Source organism: Delphinapterus leucas, chromosome 16, assembly GCF_059928025.1.
Source record: "Delphinapterus leucas isolate spDelLeu-1000000601 "Yukka" chromosome 16, BTC_Dleu_Yukka2, whole genome shotgun sequence".
NCBI classification, from domain to species: Eukaryota; Metazoa; Chordata; class Mammalia; order Artiodactyla; family Monodontidae; genus Delphinapterus; species Delphinapterus leucas.
This window is the reverse complement of record NC_143144.1, coordinates 30,833,686-30,853,591: the sequence shown is the minus strand read 5'-3', so window position 1 is coordinate 30,853,591 and position 19,906 is coordinate 30,833,686. Positions and strand designations below refer to the sequence as shown.

Genomic DNA, 19,906 nt, shown 5'->3' with positions numbered 1-19,906 from the left:
TAAGAAAATGGGAATAGGAACATACATATCTATAATTACCTTAAATGGAAATGGATTAAATGCTCCCACCAGACTTACTGAATGGATACAAAAACAAGACCCATATATTCGCTGTCTACAAGGGACCCACTTCAGACCTAGGGACACATACAGACTGAAAGTGAGGGGATGGAAAAAGATATTCCATGCAAATGGAAATCAAAAGAAAGCTGGAGTAGCAATTCTCAACATAGGAGCACCTCAATACATGAGGCAAATACTACTAACAGCCATAAAAGGGGCAATCGACAGTAACACATTCATAGTAGGGGACTTTAACACCCCACTGTCACCCATGGACAGATCATCCAAAATGAAAATAAGGAAACACAAGCTTTAAATGATACATTAAACAAGATGGACTTAATTGATATTTATAGGACACTCCATCCAAAAACAACAGAATACACATTTTTCTCAAGTGCTCTTGGAACATTCACCAGGATAGATCATATCTTGGGTAACAAGTCTAGCCTTGGTAAATTTAAGAAAATTGAAATCGTATCAGGTATGAGACTAGATATCAATTACAGGAAAAGATCTGTAAAAAATACAAACACATGGAGGCTAAACAATACACTACACTACTTAATAACGAAGTGATCACTGAAGAAATCAAAGAGGAAATCACAAAAACCTAGAAACAAATGACAATGGAGACACGACAACCCAAAACCTATGAGATGCAGCAAAAGCAGTTCTAAGAGGTAAGTTTACAGCAATACAATCCTACCTTAAGAAACAGGAAACATCTCGGATAAACAACATAACCTTGCACCTCAAGCAATTAGAGAAAGAAGAACAAAAAAACCCCAAAGTTAGCAGAAGGAAAGAAATCATAAAGATCAGATCAGAAATAAATGAAAAAGAAATGAAGGAAACAACAGCAAAGATCAATAAAACTAAAAGCTGGTTCTTTGAGAAGATAAACAAAATTGATAAACCATTCATTAGCCAGACTCATCAAGGAAAAAAGGGAGAAGACTCAGATCAATAGAATTAGAAATGAAAATGGAGGAGTAACAACTGACACTGCAGGAATATAAAGGATCATGAGCGATTAACTACAAGCATATGCCAATAAAATGGACAACCTGGAAGAAATGGACAAATTCTTAGAAATGAACAACCTGCTGAGACTGAAGCAGGAAGAAATAGAAAATATGAACAGACCAATCACAAGCACTGAAATTGAAACTGTGATTAAAAATCTTCCAACAGACAAAAGCCCAGGACCAGATGGCTTCACAGGAGAAGTGTATGAAACATTTAGAGAAGAGCTAACATCTATCCTTCTCAAACTCTTCCAAAATAGAGCAGAGGGAGGAACACTCCCAAACTCATTCTATGAGGCCACCATCACCCTGATACCAAAACCAGACAAAGATGTCACAGGAAAGAAAACTACAGGCCAATATCACTGATGAACATAGATGCAAAAATCCTCAACAAAATACTAGCAAGCGGAATCCAACAGCCCATTAAAGGATCCTACACCATGATCAAGTGGGGTTTATTCCAGGAATGCAGGGATTCCTCAACAGACGCAAATCAATCGACATGATACACCATATCAACAAACTGAAGGAGAAAAACCGTATGATCATCTCAATAGATGCAGAGAAAGCTTTTGACAAAATTCAACACCCATTTATGATAAAAACCCTGCAGATTCAACACCCATTTATGATAAAAACCCTGCAGAAAGTAGGCATAGAGGGAACTTTCCTCAACATAATAAAGGCCATATATGACAAACCCACAGCCAACATCGTCCTCAAAGGTGAAAAACTGAAAGCATTTCCACTAAGATCAGGAACAAGACAAGGTTGCCCACTCTCAGCACTCTTATTCAACATAGTTTTGGAAGTTTTAGCCACAGCAATGAGAGAAGAAAAGGAAATAAAAGGAATCAAAACTGGAAAAGAAGAAGTAAAGCTGTCACTGTTTGTAGATGACATGATACTCTACATAGAGAATCCTAAAGATGCTACCAGAAAACTACTAGAGCTAATCAATGAATTTGGTAAAGTAGCAGGATACAAAATTAATGCACAGAAATCTCTAGCATTCCTATACACTAATGATGAAAAATCTGAAAGTGAAATTAAGAAAACACTCCCATTTACCATTGCAACAAAAAGAATAAAATGCCTAGGAATAAACCTACCTAAGGAGACAAAAGACCTGTATGCAGAAAATTATAAGACACTGATGAAAGAAATTAAAGATGATACAAATAGATGGAGAGATATACCATGTTCTTGGATTGGAAGAATCAACATTGTGAAAATGACTGTACTACCCAAAGCAATCTACAGATTCAATGCAATCCCTATCAAACTACCACTGGCATTTTTCACAGAAGCAGAACAAAAAATTTCACAATTTGTATGGAAACACAAAAGACCCAGAATAGCCAGAGAAATCTTGAGAACGAAAAATGGAGCTGGAGGAATCAGGCTCCCTGACTTCAGACCATCCTACAAAGCTACAGTAATCAAGACACTATGGTACTGGCAGAAAAACAGAAATATAGGTCAATGGAACAGGATAGAAAGCCCAGAGATAAACCCACGCGCATATGGTCACCTTATCTTTGATAAAGGAGACAAGAATATACAGTGGAGAAAAGACAGCCTCTTCAATAAGTGGTGCTGGGAAAACTGGACAGGTACATGTAAAAGTATGAAGTCAGAACACTCCCTAACACCATACACAAAAATAACCTCAAAATGGATTAAAGACCTAAATGTAAGGTCAGACAGTACCAAACTCTTAGAGGAAAACATAGGCAGAACACTCTATGACATAAATCACAGCAAGATTCCTTTTGACCCACCTCCTAGAGAAATGGAAATAAAAACAGAAATAAACAAATGGGACCTAATGAAACTTCAAAGCTTTTGCACAGCAAAGGAAACCATAATCAAGACCAAAATACAACCCTCAGAATGGGAGAAAATATTTGCAAATGAAGCAACTGACAAAGGATTAATCTCCAAGATTTACAAGCAGCTCATGCAGCTCAATAACAAAAAAACAAACAACCCAATCCAAAAATGGGCAGAGGACCTAAATAGACATATCTCCAAAGAAGATATACAGATTGCCAACAAACACATGAAAGAATGCTCAACATCATTAATCACTAGAGAAATGCAAATCAAAACTACAATGAGGTATCATCTCACACTGCTCAGAATGGCCATCATCAAAAAATCTAGAAACAATAAATGCTGGAGAGGGTGTGGAGAAAAGGGAACCCTCTTGCACTGTTGGTTGGAATGTAAACTGATACAGCCACTATGGAGAACAGTATGGAGGTTCCTTAAAAACCTACGAATAGAACTACCATACGACCCAGCGATCCCACTACTGGGCATATACCCTGAGAAAACCATAATTCAAAAAGAGTCATGTACCAAAATGTTCACTGCAGCTCTATTTACAATAGCCCGGAGATGGAAACAACCTAAGTGTCCATCATCGGACGAACGGATAAAGAAGATGTGGCACATATATACAATGGAATATTACTCAGCCATAAAAAGAAATGAAATTGAGATATTTGTAGTGAGGTGGATGGACCTAGAGTCTGTCATACAGAGTGAAGTCAGTCAGAAAGAGAAGAACAAATACCGTATGCTAACACATATATATGGAATCTAAGGAAAAAAAAAGTCATGAAGAACCTAGGGGTAAGATGGGAATAAAGACACAGACCTACTAGAGAATGGACTTGAGGATATGGGGAGGGGGAAGGGTAAGCTGGGACAAAGTGAGAGAGGGGCATGGACATATATACACTACCAAACATAAACTAGATAGCTAGTGGGAAGCAGCCGCATAGCACAGGGAGATCAGCTCAGTGATTTGTGACCACCTAGAGGGGTGGGATAGGGAGGGAGATGTAAGAGGTAAGAGATATGGGAACATATGTATATGTATAACTGATTCACTTTATTATAAAGCAGAAACTAACACACCAGTGTAAAGCAATTATACTCCAATAAAGATTTTAATAAATAAATAGGAGGAGGAGGACACAAGATGGCAGAATAGAAGGACTTGAGCTCAACTCCTCTTTTGAATACACCAAAATCACACCTAACTGCTGAACAACCATTGACAAAAAAGACTGGAACCTACCAAAAAAGATATGCTATATCCAAAAACAAAGGAGCCACAACAAGATGGTACAAGGTGCACTTTCACAATATAATCAAATCCCATACCCACCAGATGGGCAACCCACAAAGTGGAAAATAACTATATCACAGAGGTTCTCCCACAGGAGTGAGAGTGAGCCCCACATCAGGCTCTCCAGCCTGGGGGTCTGGCATCAGGAGGAAGAGCCCCCAGAACATTTGCCTTTGAAGGCCAGTGAGGCTTGAGTGCAGGAGTCGCACAGAGTCCACTCTTGGCAAGCGCACACAAGGTTTCACGTGCACTGGGACCCAGGGCAAAACAGTGACTGCACAAGAGCCTGGGCCAGAGCTACCTGCTGGTCTTGGAGGGTCTCCTGTGGAGGTGGGGGTCAGCAGTGGTTCACAGTGAGGGCAAGGATACAAGTGGTGGAGGCCCCAGGGAATACTCATCAGTATGAGCTCTCCCAGAGGTTGCCATTTTGACACTGAGATGGAGACCCACCCAGCAGCCTGCAGGCTCCAGTGCTGGGACGCCTCAGGCCAAACCACCAACAGGGTGGGAACACAAACCCACCCATCAGCAGACAGGCTGCCTGAAGTCATCCTGAGCCAACAGCTGTCTATGAACACAGCACTTGATGCAACCCTGTGCACCCAAGGGACAAGACCTGGCTCCACCCACCAATGGGAAGGCACCAGCCGGTCTGTCCCACCAGGAAGCCTGCACAAGCTCCTGGAACAACCTCACCCACCAGGGGGCCGACAGCAGAACCAAGAATTACAATCCTGCAGCCTGAGGAACAGAGACCACAAACAGAGAAAATTGGACAAAATGAGATGGCAGAAAAATACGTTGCAGAAAAAGGAACAAGATAAGACTCCAGAAGAACTAAGAGCAGTGGACATAGGCAATCTGCCAGAAGAAGAATTAAGAGTAAAAATGATCCAGGATCTCGGAAAAAGAATGGAGTCACAGACCAAGGAGGTACAAGAAATGTTTCATAAAGAGAAGCTTCAAAAACAAATCAGAAACAGTTAACAAAATGCACTATGAACATACATACCAATAATTACCTTAGTCATAAATGGATTAAATGCTCCAACCGAAAGACATAGACTGGCTGAATGGATACAAAAATAAGGCCCATATATATGCTGTCTCTAAGAGACTCACTTCAGATCTAGGGGCATATACAGACTGAAAATGAGGGGATGAAAAAGCTTATTCCATGCAAATGGAAATCAGAGGAAAGCTGGAGTAGCAATGCTCATATCAGACCAAAGAGACTTTATAATAAAGACTGTTATAAGAGACAAAGAGGGACACTACATAATGATCAAGGGACCAATCCAAGAAGAAGCTATAACAATTGAAAATATATATGTACCCAACCTAGGAGCACCTCAGTACATAAGGTAAATGCTAACAGCCATAAAAGGAGAAATTGACAGTAACACAATAATAGTGGGGGACTTTAACACTCCACTTTCATCAATGGACAGATCATCCAGACAGAAAATCAATAAGGAAACACAGGCCTTAACTGACACATTAGACCAGATGAACTTAAGCATCAGAGTACACACTCTTCTCAAGTGCAGTTGGAACATTCCCCAGGATAGATCACATGCTGGGCCACAAAAAGAGCCTGGGTAAATTTAAGAAAATTGAAATCATATCAAGCATCTTACCTGACCACAATACTATAAGATTAGAAATCAACTAGAAGAAAATAACCGTGAAAAACACAAACACGTGGAGGCTAAACAATATGTTACTAAACAACCAATGGATCACTGAAGAAATCAAAGAGGAATAAAAAAAAAATACCTAGAGATAAATGAAAACAAAAACACAGCGATCCAAAACTTTTGGGACACAGCAAAAGCATTTCTAAGAGGGAAGTTTCTAGCCATACAATCTTACCTCAGGAAACAAGAAACATCTCAAATAAACTAACTTTACACCTAAATCAACTAGAGAAAGAAGAACAAGCAAAACCCAATGTTAGGAAAAAGGAAATCACAAAGATCAGAGAAGAAATAAAGACAAAACAATAGAAAAGTTCAATGAAATTAAAAGGTGGTTCATTGAAAAGGTAAACAAAATTGATAAACCTTTAGCCAGACTCATCAGGAGAAAAAAGGGACAGGGCTCAAATCAATAAAATTAGAAATGAAACGGAAAAGTTACAAAGGACACCACAGAAATACAAAGGATCATAAGAGACTACTATAAGCAAAGAAATGTCAATAACATGAACAACCTAGAAGAAATGGACAAATTCTTAGAAAGGTGCACTTTTTCAAGACTGAACCAAGAAGAAATTGAAAATACCAACAGACCAATCACAAGTACTGAAATTGAAGCTGTGACTGAAAAACTTCCAACAAACAAAAGTCCAGGACAGATGACTTCACAGGTGAACTCTATCAAACATTTAGAGAAGAGTTAACACCTATCCTTCTGAAACTATTTTAAAAAATTGCAGAGGAACACTCCAAAACTCATTCTATGAGGCCCAAATCACCCTGATACGAAAACCAGACAATGATAACAAAAAAAGAAAAACATAGGCCAATATCACTGATGAACATAGACGCAAAAATCCTCAACAAAATACAAGCAAACTGAATCCAACACTACAGTAAAATGATCTTACACCATAAACAACTGTGATTCATCCCAGGGATGCAAGAATTTTGCAACATCCACAAATCAATCAGTGTGATTACACCACATCAATAAATTGAATAAAAACCATATGCTCATCTCAACAGATGCAGAAAAAGCTTTTGACAAAATTCAACACCGATTTATGATAAAAATCCTCCAGAAAGTAGCCATAGAGGGAACTTACCTCAACATAATAAAGGCCATATATGACAAACCCACAGCTAACATCATACTCAATGGTGAAAGCTGAAAGCATTTCCTCTGAGATCAAGCATTTCCTCTGAGGATGTCCACTCTTGCCACTTTTATTTAACACAGCTTTGTAAGTCCTAGCCATGGCAATCAGAGAAGAAAAAGAAATAAAAGGAATCGAACTTGGAGAAGAAGAAGTAAAACTGTCACTGTTTGCAAGATGCTACCAGAAAACTCCTAGAGCTAATCAGTGGATTTGGTAATGTTGCAGGATACAAAATTAATACACAGAAATCTCGTGCATTCCTATACACTAACAACAAAAGATCAGAAAGAGAAATTAAGGAAACAATCCCATTTACCATCACATCAAAAAGAATACAATACTTAGGAATAAACCACCTAAGGAGGCAAAAGACCTGTACTCAGAAAACTATAAGATGCTGATGAAAGAAATCAAAGATGACACAAACAGATGGAGAACTATACCATGTTCTTGGGTTGGATGAATCAGTATGGTCAAAATCACTGCACTATCCAAAGCAATCTACAGATTCAATGCAAAGCCTTTCCAATTACACAGAACTAGAACAAAAAATTTTTAATTTGTTTGTAGACACAAAAGACCCTGCATAGCCAAAGCAATCTTGTGAAAGAAGGGCAGAGCTGGAGGAATCAGGATCCCTGACTTCAGACTATACTACAAAGCTACAGTAGTCAAGACAGTATGGTACTGGCACAAAAACAGAAATATAGATCAATGGAACAGGATGGAAAGCCCAGAAATAAACCCACGCACCTATGGTCAATCTACAACAAAGAAGCAAGAATATACAATAGAGGAAAGACAGCCTCTTCAATAAGTGGTGCTGGGAAAACTGGACAGCTGCATGTAAAAGAATGAAATTAGAACGTTGTTTAACACCACAGACAAAATTAAACTCGAAATCGATTTAAGACCTAAATGTAAGACCGGATACTATAAAACTCCTAGAGGAAAACATAGGCACAACACTCTTTGACATAAATCACAGCAATATCTTTTTCAATCCATCTCCTAGAGTAATGGAAATAAAAACAAAAATAAACAAATGGGACCTAATGAAACTTAAAAGCACAACAATGGAAACCATAAACAAAATGAAAAGACAACATACAGAATGGGAGAAAATATTTGCAAACAAAGTGACCGACAAGGGTTTAATCCCCCAAATATACAAACAGCTCATGCAGCTCAATATCAAAAAAACAACCTAATCAAAAAATGCACACAAGATCTAAATAGACATTTCTCAAAAAAAACCCAAAAAAACACAAACCAAAAACATACAGATGGCCAAAAAACACATGAAAAGATGCTCAACAGTGCTAATTATTAGAGAAATGCAAATCAAAACTACAATGAGGTACCACCTCACACCAGTCAGAATGGCCATCCTCAAAATGTCTACAAATAATAAATGCTGGAGAGGGTGTGGAGAAAAAGGAACTGTCCTACGTTGTTACTCGGAATGTAACGTGGTTTAGCCACTATGGAGAACAGTATGTGTTTCCTTAAAAAACTAAAAATAGCGTTACCATATATTCTGCAACTCCAATCCTGGACATAGATCTGGAAAAGACGAAAACTCTAATTCAAAAAGATACATGCACCCCAATGTTCCTAGCAGCACTACTTCCAATAGCCAAGACATGGAAACAACCTAAATGTCCATCAACAGATGAATGGATAAACAAGATGTGGTATACATATGTGGGTGTATGTATGTATATATATACATATATATATATACATACATACACACATACCCATACATACAACAGAATATTACTCAGCCATAAAAAAAGAATGAAATAATGCCATTTGCGACAACGTGGACGGACCTAGAGATTATCATACTAAGTGAAGCAAGTCAGAGGAAGATAAATTTCATATGACATCACTTAGAGGTGGAATCTATAAGTTGATACAAATGAACCTATTTACAAAACAGAAACAGACTCGAAGACTTAGAAAACAAATTTATGTTTACCAAAGGGGAAGAGTTGGGGGAAGGATAAATTAGGAGGTAGGGATTAACATATACATACTACTATATATAAAATAGATGATCAACAAGGACCTTGCATAGCACAGGGAACTCTGCTCAATATTCTGTAATACCCTATATGGGAAAAGAATCTGAAAAAGAATGAATATATATAGATGTATAAATCACTTTGCTGTATACCTAAAACTAACACAACATTGTAAATCATATATACTCACATAAAATTTTAAAAAAAGCAAAAAAACCATATCTGATTAAGGACTTGTATTCAGAAAGAAGCACTCTTACAATGGATTATTAAAAAAAAGTACTTTGTTAAAAGGGCAAACCATTTGAACAGATAATTCACCAAAGAATGTATATGACTAAATGAGGAAGGAAAAGATGCTAAATGTCTCTACAGAATTGAAATGAAAATTAAAAACAGATGAAAAACTATTACACATCCAATAGAATGTCTAAAATAAAAAGACCACCAACCTAAGTCTCAGCAAGGATGTGAAGTAGCTAGACCTCTCAGACATTGCTGGTGTGAATACAAAGTTATATGGCCACTTTAAGTATCTTGGCAGTTTCTAAGTATTTACACTTACCTTTACCGCTGGTCCAGCATTCCCACTTCTGAGTACTTATTCTAAGGAGATGGAAACATAGGTCTGTTGAAAGATCTGTACTCAGATGTTCATATGGGCTTTAGTCTTCATAGCTAAAAATGGAAAATAAACCAAAAGTATATTAACTGGTGAATTAATAAACATATTGTGGCAAATCCATTCAGAGAATACTACTCAGCAGTATGCAAGTACAAACTATTGAAATAATCAACATGATGAACCTCAAAAGCATCAGCTAATAAACGAAGCCTGACACAAAAGACCATCTTATATGATTCCATTGAATTAAAATTCTAGTAAAGGCAAAATTACAGAAATAGGAAGCATCAGTGGTTGCCTATGGCTGTCACGGGAGGGTGCTGACCGCAAAGGGGCAGGAGGAAACTTGTGGGGGTGATGGAATTATTCTATATCTTGACTGTTGTTATTAAACGACTGTACATATTTGCCAAACTCATAAAGTTGTACATTTAAAATTCGTGATTTTTTTTTTCTATGTAAAGTTCACCTCAACAAAGCTGATAAAAAAGAAAGGCTCAGGAATGACAGAGAAAATAAAGAACTATTTTTCTTTGGGAATTAAGAGCTGAGGATAATATAATAAGCCAGTTGGAATGCTTTCATTACATCAGGTTCAGAAGTGACTACTAGAAAACTCGCCTAGTTTCACTGGTTTGTTTCCTTTTCCTTAAGATTAAAGATCAATTTTTCCTTTATTGGCCAAGAACCTTTAAAATTTCAGTTTTGATAAGAAAAGGGTAAAGGAATGCCAGTATTCTCTTTTCCTCATTTCTGTGGGGAGACAGTATGGGGGAGGGGGAGTTTGTGATTGGGTTGGTAAAGTCCACCCCCTCACCCCACGAACTCCAAGACTGATTGTCCTGCCCCACCATAAGACTGGGATCAGACATGAGCCTACAGAAGGAAGGACATTGTGAATCTTTCCCTTACTTGCCTTAACAGCTGCTTAGGCCTAAAAACTGTCTAGCTATAAAAGATTTGTAGCACAACAGGAATTGTGGACTCAAGATAATTCTAACTACAGTGAAAAAAGCCCAGAGGCGAAGGTAATCGTTTTCTGCTATTCTTGTTAGCTTGCTACACACGTTATCAATGGCTTCATTACCAAACACGGTCACACAGAAGTATTTAAAAGTTTCCTTCTATTTGGAACATCTTTATTCCATCCTTTTATGGATTTTTCATCTTCCCTAACTGTCATCTTCAGCATTTGCAGCCCTTCTCGAGAGAGAGGAAGAAATGATTCAACCCTGTTGCCATCATCACGCACAGGAGAGACGGGGAATCATAAGTTATGAGTTATCCCTCACGCCCTCATTCACAGAGATAAAAACATAGAAATGCCATCCCAACATTTAGGCAAGACATACATACCAGGAATGGCGGAGAACAATAAATTTCCCCAGCAACTCCAATACTCTTTCCACAATAAAACGATAGGATGGGGCTTCCCTGGTGGCGCAGTGGTTGAGAGTCCGCCTGCCGATGCGGCGGGCGCGGGTTCGTGCCCCGGTCCGGGAAGATCCCACGTGCCGCGGAACGGCTGGGCCCGCGAGCCGTGGCCTCTGAGCCTGCGCGTCTGGAGCCTGTGCTCCGCGGCGGGAGAGGCCACGGCAGTGAGAGGCCCGTGTGCCGCAAAAAAAAAAAAAAAAAAAAACGATAGGATGGAGGGAAGCAATGGAAGCCTTTGGAATAAAATCACTGTGCCACCACATGCAATCTTTATTTGGATAAAAATTCTCTCTGTATTTTCAGTGTTCCAGCGGCTACAGGGATCAGAGAACCTCTAGCCACACCTATCTGTACATGGAATGGGTAGATTCAAGTAGACGGTTCTCTGGTTCAAGAGCTAGATTTGCTTGTGGGGTTTAGGGGACCATGAGACACTGCAAACTTTGTGAGCAATGACCCTAAAAAAGAGCTTCGACTTGGTAACCTTGAACCCATTCTTCACCATACTCAGTACAAATGTGCATCCCACAGCACTACCCATGTTAAGTTCTGTGCACAATGGCCTATTCCTGGATTTGGGGCTTCAAGATCCTCATTTAAGTGTTTTCCCATATTGTAACTTTGTATATTTGGAGCTCTGAAAATCATAACAATCAATTCTGGTCTTTCTATGAGATAATCACTGTCCTACCAAAGTTCACCCCCCAAATTGCAATCCTACAGGAATTTGTGAAGCTGTGGTATTAAAATCCCGTAAGATATATGTAGAGTAACCCCATGATATTTACAGTTCCATGTATTTTTCTCCCCAGCAACATGTAGCTCTTTAAAGAATGTACTTAAAAATAGTAAACGTATTTCAAACTTTCTTACACGTCCAAGTCCTGTCATACATTCTCCTTGCAAAGCAGCATGAGAACTTAGAAGAAGAAAATTAAAAGACCATTCCAAAAAGGTTTTACATGTGGACTCTTGTCTGCGGCAAATTCATCTTTCATCCTTAGTGAGACTATTAGAACTGCACTGGAACCTTAAAGACTGTTAAGATGATTAAGAGCCACATTTAACAGTTGTTCCGGTAGCATCTTGACAAACATTTTACTTTTATATCTCTCAAGAAAGCCCATAAAACAGCATGATCTAAAAATTTTTAACAAATATATTAATAAAAATTTAAACAGGCATGTATTACTTATGCTATTTTGAGTTAATTACATAATAATATTGCCTTGTGTACACCTTAATTAGATTAAATATTGATCAGTGCCCTTTCCCACTTGCCACTGATATTCCATTAACACATAATAACTGTCTTGTTATATCTAGATGTAACTTTAAATTAATTAAAGAGTCTGGCTGGAAATGAAAAGTTACAGAAAGATGTACAAAGCTAGCCCTTTTATACATAAACAGGATTGGAAACCTCAGCCTATGAATTAAAGCAGGGAAGAAAAATTAAACTCTACCTATTTTAAGGATTTAAAGTAATTAGATCTATGAACAATGATCCACAATTTTTTTTTCCATAGGGCTTCAGAAGTCATATCAGTTAGACTAGGTTCACCTATAACTCTGTATTAAGGAAGAGGTTATGAAATATTACAATTATTCCTGAGGATTATGGTCTTTGTTTATTTCAGAAAAACAACCTAGATTTTAAACAGCATCGAAGATTTCTTAGCATGTGATTAAGGCTGTTTATTTTCATGCTGATGAGCTGAGAGCTATTTCAATGGGGAGATGCTATAATTTTCCCATGATCTGGAAAATAATTCATGGCACTTTTTAATGTTGTCATTAACTGTCACGTCTCTTGAGTTAAATATGAGCCCTGTCATTTGGAAGTCAGAAAGCAGCTCCTAAATTCCTCAATTTCATTAGCAATTGATTCAAATCATTTCTCGAAAATAGTCTGAATTGACATATGAATTGTAGTGGTTCCTCAGCTTGGTGATTAATTAATCAAGCCATCAGGTTCACATTAAACTATTTATCAATCTTACGATTTCCTGCTTTTCAGAAAAAATTAAACAGCACTCTAATGATATTTTATGAGTTTTGAGAAAAATTAAAATGGGACCAAAAAAAATAATCTGTCCTTCCTAATTCATGAAGCTCCATGATGTCAGTTTCTGTAAGGCAAGACACTAAAAGGAGGAGATGGGGCTGGAATCTCCACCCCAGGGAAGGCAGGGTCATTTGTATAGGTCTCAGTTTCTTCATCTGTAAAATAAGAAAATTGAACTAAATAATCTCTCATTATCTCTCACTTTCAAAATTATGTTTGTCTGTGAATCGAAATGCAATATGATAGTTATGGTTACTTTTAATTTTACTATTTTGGTGTGTGCCATTGTCCTTACATTAAAAACAAACGACCTGGGGTTACTGATAGAGCCTTAAAGACTCCACATTAAAATTATAATTGATGTTCTTGGATCAGCTATGGACACTGTTCTGCAATTGGCATTTAAAATACAATTTTCTCCTCAAGGCCACGTTAGTCTGTGTTTTTTCTAATGGGCTATTATAACAAGGGACCACAGTCAGTTGCTTTCGCCCAGAATGACAGTATCAACTTTTCCAAGATTGGGCCACACCAATAGCTGTTTGTTGGCTGAGAAAACTGCTGGCAAAACATCATGTGTTTGCCGATCTAATTTCATTCAAACTTTGCTGAGTTCAATTAATAGCTAGTTTTTTTCATAATAAACCACCAGCCAACTAAATTCAGCCCCCTTTCTTTCAAATTTGCTGTGTGTATAACTACAAAACTAATGCCTCATTCTACACAAATCCCTCTGGCATTATTTATAGAAACCTGAAGATTCTCTCTTAAAGCTAACTGCGTTTTAAGTGTTGGGCTGCCTCTGGTGTCCTAGGACAGAGACTGCAAGCCACACAGGAAGAACCCTCCGTGTGCAAGGCAGTTTGAGTGGATTTCCATTCCCTGCCTGCAGTGCTGGGACAAAGGCCAGAGGAGCAGTGTCTAAAACGACACAGGAGAAAACTATAATTCGAAAAGATACATGCACCCCAATGTTCTTTGCAGCACTATTTACAATAGCCAAGACATGGAAGCAACCTAAATATCCATCAACAGAAGCAAATGGGACTTAATGAAAGTTAAAAGCTTTTGCACAGCAAAGGAAACCATTGCTAAAACAAAAAGACAATCTATGGAATGGGAGAAAATATTTGCATACAACATGACCAACAAGGGATTAATTTCCAAAATATACAAACAGCTCATACAGCTCAATATCAAAAAAACAAATAACCCAATCAAAAAAATAGGCAGAAGATCTAAATAGACATTTCTCCAAAGAAGACATACAGAAGGCCCACAGACACATGAAAAAATGCTCAACATCGCTACTTATTAGAGAAATGCAAATCAAAACTATAATGAGGGATCACCAGTCAGAATCGTCCAAGTCTACCAATAATACATGCTGGGGAGGGTGTGGAGAAAAGGCAACCCTCCTACACTGTTGGTGGGGATGTAAACTGGTTTAGCCACCATTGGAGAACAGTATGTGTTTCCTTAAAAAACTAAAAATAGCATTACCATATGTTCTGCAATTCCAATCTGGAAAAGATGAAAACTCTAATTCAAAAAGATACATGCACTCCTATGTTCCTAGCAGCACTATTTACAATAGCCAAGACGTGGAAGCAACCTAAATGTCCACTGACAGATGAATCGATAAAGAAGATGTGGTACATATATACAATGGAATATTACTCAGCCATAAAAATGAAAGAAATAATGCCATTTGCAGCAACATGGATGAACCTAGAGATTATCATACTAACTGAAGTGAGCCAGACAGACAAATCTCATATGATATCACTTATATGTGGAATCTAAAAAAATGATGCAAATGAACTTATTTACAAAGCAGAAATAGACTCACAGACATAGAAAACAAACTTATGGTTACCAAAGGGGGAAGGGGGCGTGGGGAGGGATAAATTAGGAGTTTGGGATTAGCATATATACATACTACTATGTATAAAATAATCAACAAGGAACTACTGTATAGCACAGGGAAATATACTCAATATCTTATAATAATCTGTAAGGGAAAAGAACTTGAAAAAGAATATCTGTCTATCTATCTATCTACATAACTGAATCACTTTGCTGGTACACCTGAAACTAATACAACATTGTATATCAACTATACATCAATAAAATAAATAAATAAAATGACACAGGCAGTTTTCATGGCTCATCCCTCCCTTCTCAGGAGGCTCAGGGGGATTCGTAGAAATGCAATGTCTTTTTCCTCCATTTCTTCTCATTCTCAGGGCCGGATGTGGCTGGTTCCCCCTGCACAGCATCAACTGCAGAGAAGCGGCCTTGGACTGAGAGAGGACCACAGAGAAACCAGACCACAGCGAAACCACCCCAAGAGGGGTCTTCCTGGAGGCTGGGTGAAGCGACTTTTCTCTTCAAAAGCAGGGAAAATGCCTTGCATCCTGGGGAAATTTGGGGTCTCATCTTGGACCACAGTGGCGCTGGGAATCCCCTACCTCTACCCCTGTCACAGACACACATGCATTTTATGGATAAGGAGAACAAGAGCCAGGAAAATAAGTAATTTGCCCAAGAATGAAACTTTTTGGAAAGCAATGTCCTATAGGGGAATGGGATGGAAATGGAAAAGCAGAAAGGCTATTTGACACACAAGCCCACAAAGGATCTCATGTTAAGACGTTACCTCCATACTAAGCGAAGTAAGTCAGATAGAGAAAGACATATCATATGATGTCACTTATATGTGGGATCTAGAAAAAAAAATGATACAAATTAACTTACTTACAAAACAGAAACAGACTCACAGACACAGAAAACAAACTTATGGTTACCAAAGGGGAAAGCAGCGAAGGGATACATCAGGAATTTGGGATTAACAGATATACGCTACTATATATAAAACAGATAAACAACAAGGACTTACTGTATGGCACAGGGAACTATATTCAGTATCTTGTAATAACCTATAATGGAAAAGAATCTGAAAAAGAATATATGTATGTATGGCTGAGTCCCTTTGCTCACCTGAAACATTGTAAAGCAACTACACTTCAATAAAAATAAACTTTAAAAAAGAGACTTTATCTCCAAACGAGGTTATTCACACAATTGCTAAGATGCGTGACAGAACTGGGGAAAAAATAAAGTTCATCACACAACCCAAAACCTGTGTTCCACTGTGGAAAAATACTGTCTATAACCCCTATTTTATCAATTCTGTGATTATCTTATGTGTAGCACAACTATATTGCTTTTTTTTTTTTTTTTCGGTACGCGGGCCTCTCACTGTTGTGGCCTCTCCCGTTGCGGAGCACAGGCTCCGGACGCACAGGCTCAGCAGCCATGGCTCACGGGCCCAGCCGCTCCGCAGCATGTGGGATCTTCCCGGACCGGAGCACGAACCCGTGTCCCCTGCATCGGCAGGCGGATCTCAACCACTGTGCCACCAGGGAAGCCCTATTGCATTTTTTTAAGTTAAAGAGTTAATTTGTTCAGCATATTTTAAAATGTAACAAAATATTTTAAAATATAACTGTTTCAATTTCACTCCTTCCCCCCCCACCCCAGTATACCGGAAGCCCCAAGAAAATGGAGAAGCCTAGGTCTCTTTGGACCTCACATTTGTACTGGGCATCCTTCATTTTAGTCTACACAATGCCAGAGTCCCACCCTGTGGGAAGACAAAGCCATGTATAAAAGGAAAATAACATATGGGAAAGGACATCACAGGTACCAAATGAACCACCCAAGCCCTCTGACAGCCTTGGTCCATTGCCAAAAGACTCCTTCAATTATATTAATTGAGAGAAGGAAAAATCCCTCACCTCTAGATCATATCCTGCTCCTGCTATTTTGTTATAATGCACTTGTAATGCCTAACTATCCCGAGCCCTTTCTGGAATATGCCATGCTTTCAAACTCCTGGGCTAGCACCATGAGGATGGAGAGCAATTGCATTTGCAAATGTCAGCCTACCTCATCCATCTCCCCTCATTCAAACAGTATGCATTTGAGGTTCAGCAAGTGTAGTTATATATTTTTCCTTAATGTTTTTGTAAGGTAATGGTTCTCTTATCTGAAATTCATCAGCCTGCTATAAATTTAAAGTCCATTACTGCCAATAGAGAAAAGCTAAGCACCAAACCACTTTCAATAAATTTGCACTTATGCAATTGAACTGATACGGCCTCAGAGGAAAAGGTGAAACTCATCTTGAGATATTTAAGTTAGTCTGAGTCACTGCTTCGCCTGGTGTTAAATTGGATCCATCGAGAAATGTAGGGCAGTACTCATCAGCCCTGAGTTGTAAGAAGAGATTTTAGGCTGAAAAAAATCCTGTCTCCAGCATTCATTATTAGGCGGTATAATTCTAAGAAACCACTGGCTGGCTCTGATATTTGACACAACTAAATGCTACACATGCAAACCCTGATGGATGAATATTTCTACGAACAACATTAATCAGGCTTGGGCAAGCCCAAGGTATAGAGATCTGTCATGTCCAGTCGTGAAGCTGCAAGTAAGAATGTCTATACACTCAAAGCCAAGAGGACAGTTACAAACGTTTGCCCAAGGCCTCAGGATTCACAGATAATACCGCTTTTACTTTATACACCCACCTGGATAAAACAATCGTCAGTTACCATCTTCTATTCCTGATGAGGGAACTGAGGCCCAGATATGTGAAATGACCACCTTGACCAGGTGTGTGAAAGCAGTGACTTGATATCATGTCCTCCTGGCTCTGTGTTTTTGGCAGTGGAAGATAAAGAACGCACCCAATTCACGCTCACGATACATGAAAGCATCACCGTCACCATGGCAGACCACAGGGAATGATCAGTGTGAATTGTTAAGTTGTCGCCTCAGTGATGCATTGCAAACAGTTTCCCTGGAGAATTAACAAGTGCCTGACCACAGTATTGTATGCAAATAAATAAACAAATGCTAAAACAAAACAAAAAACAAAACCCCAAAACCAAAATCCCACCCAGTTTAGCAGCCTTAAAAGGCTGCCAGGATCTCTTGGTGAAGAAAGACATCTGGATCAGGACCCGAAAGAATAAAATGTACTCTTTGGGTGCAAAGAATCACTGCTGCGTCTCCCTCGGAGGGTCAGCCTCCAGAGGTTGACCACCTGAAGCAGTTCAGCTTGGGGAGAGGGGTCTGCTGGCCAATTAGAGTTGATGGTTTTACAGGCAAAAATGTTGATGGTTTTACATGACCAGGCAAGAGCTCCCAAACTATTAGAGACTGAGGATTTAGAAATTTAAGATAAGTTCTATTTATGGTTGGAAAAAAACACCTCTCTGTAGACTCGAGCATGGGAAGTTTAGCTCCCAGGACATAATGAGCACGCTACAAGTTGTAGGGGCTTAGCTGTCAGACACCCACACACACAACCTCAACCCTCCTCAAGCCCTTCTCCCAACCCCACCCTCAGGGCCCATTCTGAGGCCAGAACTGGCATCACATACCAGTTGCAAGAACTGAACAGCATTTGCACTTAATTGGATGATATACATTATTCATGAGCCTTAAGTCTGTGATGATTTTGGCATTCATTAGGGGGGAAAATGGGGCATTAGTTTTCTTGGTACAAAACATTCCGTATTAAACTTCATTTGCAATCCACTTTTCAATGTGAGGAATTAGAAATGCTTTTAAGCAAAGTTAGGAACTATGAAATAGCTAGAGAACAAGAAGCAGCAACTTCTAAAGGTGGCGAATAAAGGAGTAAAAGCTGGGATTTCCCGATGTCTCAGTACTCACAGCTCTAAGCTCTGAGTATAGGAGAGGGAGAGTCAGCCTAAAATTCAAGCAGGGGAATAAAAGCTGCAATGATAGTAATGATAAATGTTTGTATGCATATACCTAGACTTACGTACATATATACCATATATATTATATACAAACATCTATATTTTACATTTCAGTATATATAGGTATATATATATACACACACACACACACACACACATACATGCACACATATTCAAAATTTATTTCAAAGCAGTGGATGACTTGTGCAGTTTTTGCCCTATCTCTATTTTTCCAAAATTAAACGCATCATATTCTGCGAGATAAATGAGGCCTAGTTTAGGATCGTATCATGCCGTTTTTCATTCCATTTGGAAAAAAACCTATCAGAAGCGTTTGTAGACTGAGGTTGAATCTGCCTAGTTTCCCTTTTCACAAGTGTATCTAGAGCCTCAGAATTGGGATCAACTAAGTCAATCACTTTAGTTTGCACATGAAGAAACTGAGGCACAATGAGGGGTCCCGGAGCTCTAGCACTCAGGGGATAGGAAGTGAAGAAAATCGGACTTCCTTGGCAACTTTCATGCACGCCTGCCCCACATGGTCACAGCTCCCTGGGAAAGCCTTTTAGTCAGAGGCTTTCAGGTCAAACAAATCTGGTGCAAACACTACAGGATCGTGGGCAAGGCTCTTCATCTCATTAAGCTTCCATTCTTCAATTATAAAAGAAGATACATTTTGGAGGTCTGTTAGAAGGTCTAGAAGAGATAACTACAGGTAAAGCCCTTAGGACAATGCCTAGCATACACTAAACCTCCGTAAAGATTCACTGTGATTGTCCTATTTTCTTTATTATAAAGTCTGAACACACAGCTCACCTGCACAATCTAGCTATTGCTTGC

General features: G+C 38.8%; 1 protein-coding gene and 1 long non-coding RNA gene across 2 annotated transcripts in view; one reads left to right on the top strand and one right to left on the bottom strand.

Annotated features, from left to right (window-relative positions):
* Positions 1 to 19,174, top strand: part of LOC149747249 (uncharacterized) — a 107,195-nt gene extending 88,021 nt beyond the window's left edge. Inside the window, exon 4 of the mRNA XM_089897737.1 lies at positions 15,515 to 19,174. Within this exon, the coding sequence (XP_089753863.1) occupies positions 15,515 to 15,575 (61 nt within the window). The 3' untranslated portion in view covers positions 15,576 to 19,174. The remainder of the gene's footprint in view (positions 1 to 15,514) is intronic.
* The window catches only part of LOC149747248 (uncharacterized), a 72,763-nt gene continuing 52,986 nt past the window's right edge, over positions 130 to 19,906 (bottom strand). Inside the window, exon 3 of the long non-coding RNA XR_016388079.1 lies at positions 130 to 9,816. This is a non-coding gene — a long non-coding RNA (uncharacterized LOC149747248). The remainder of the gene's footprint in view (positions 9,817 to 19,906) is intronic.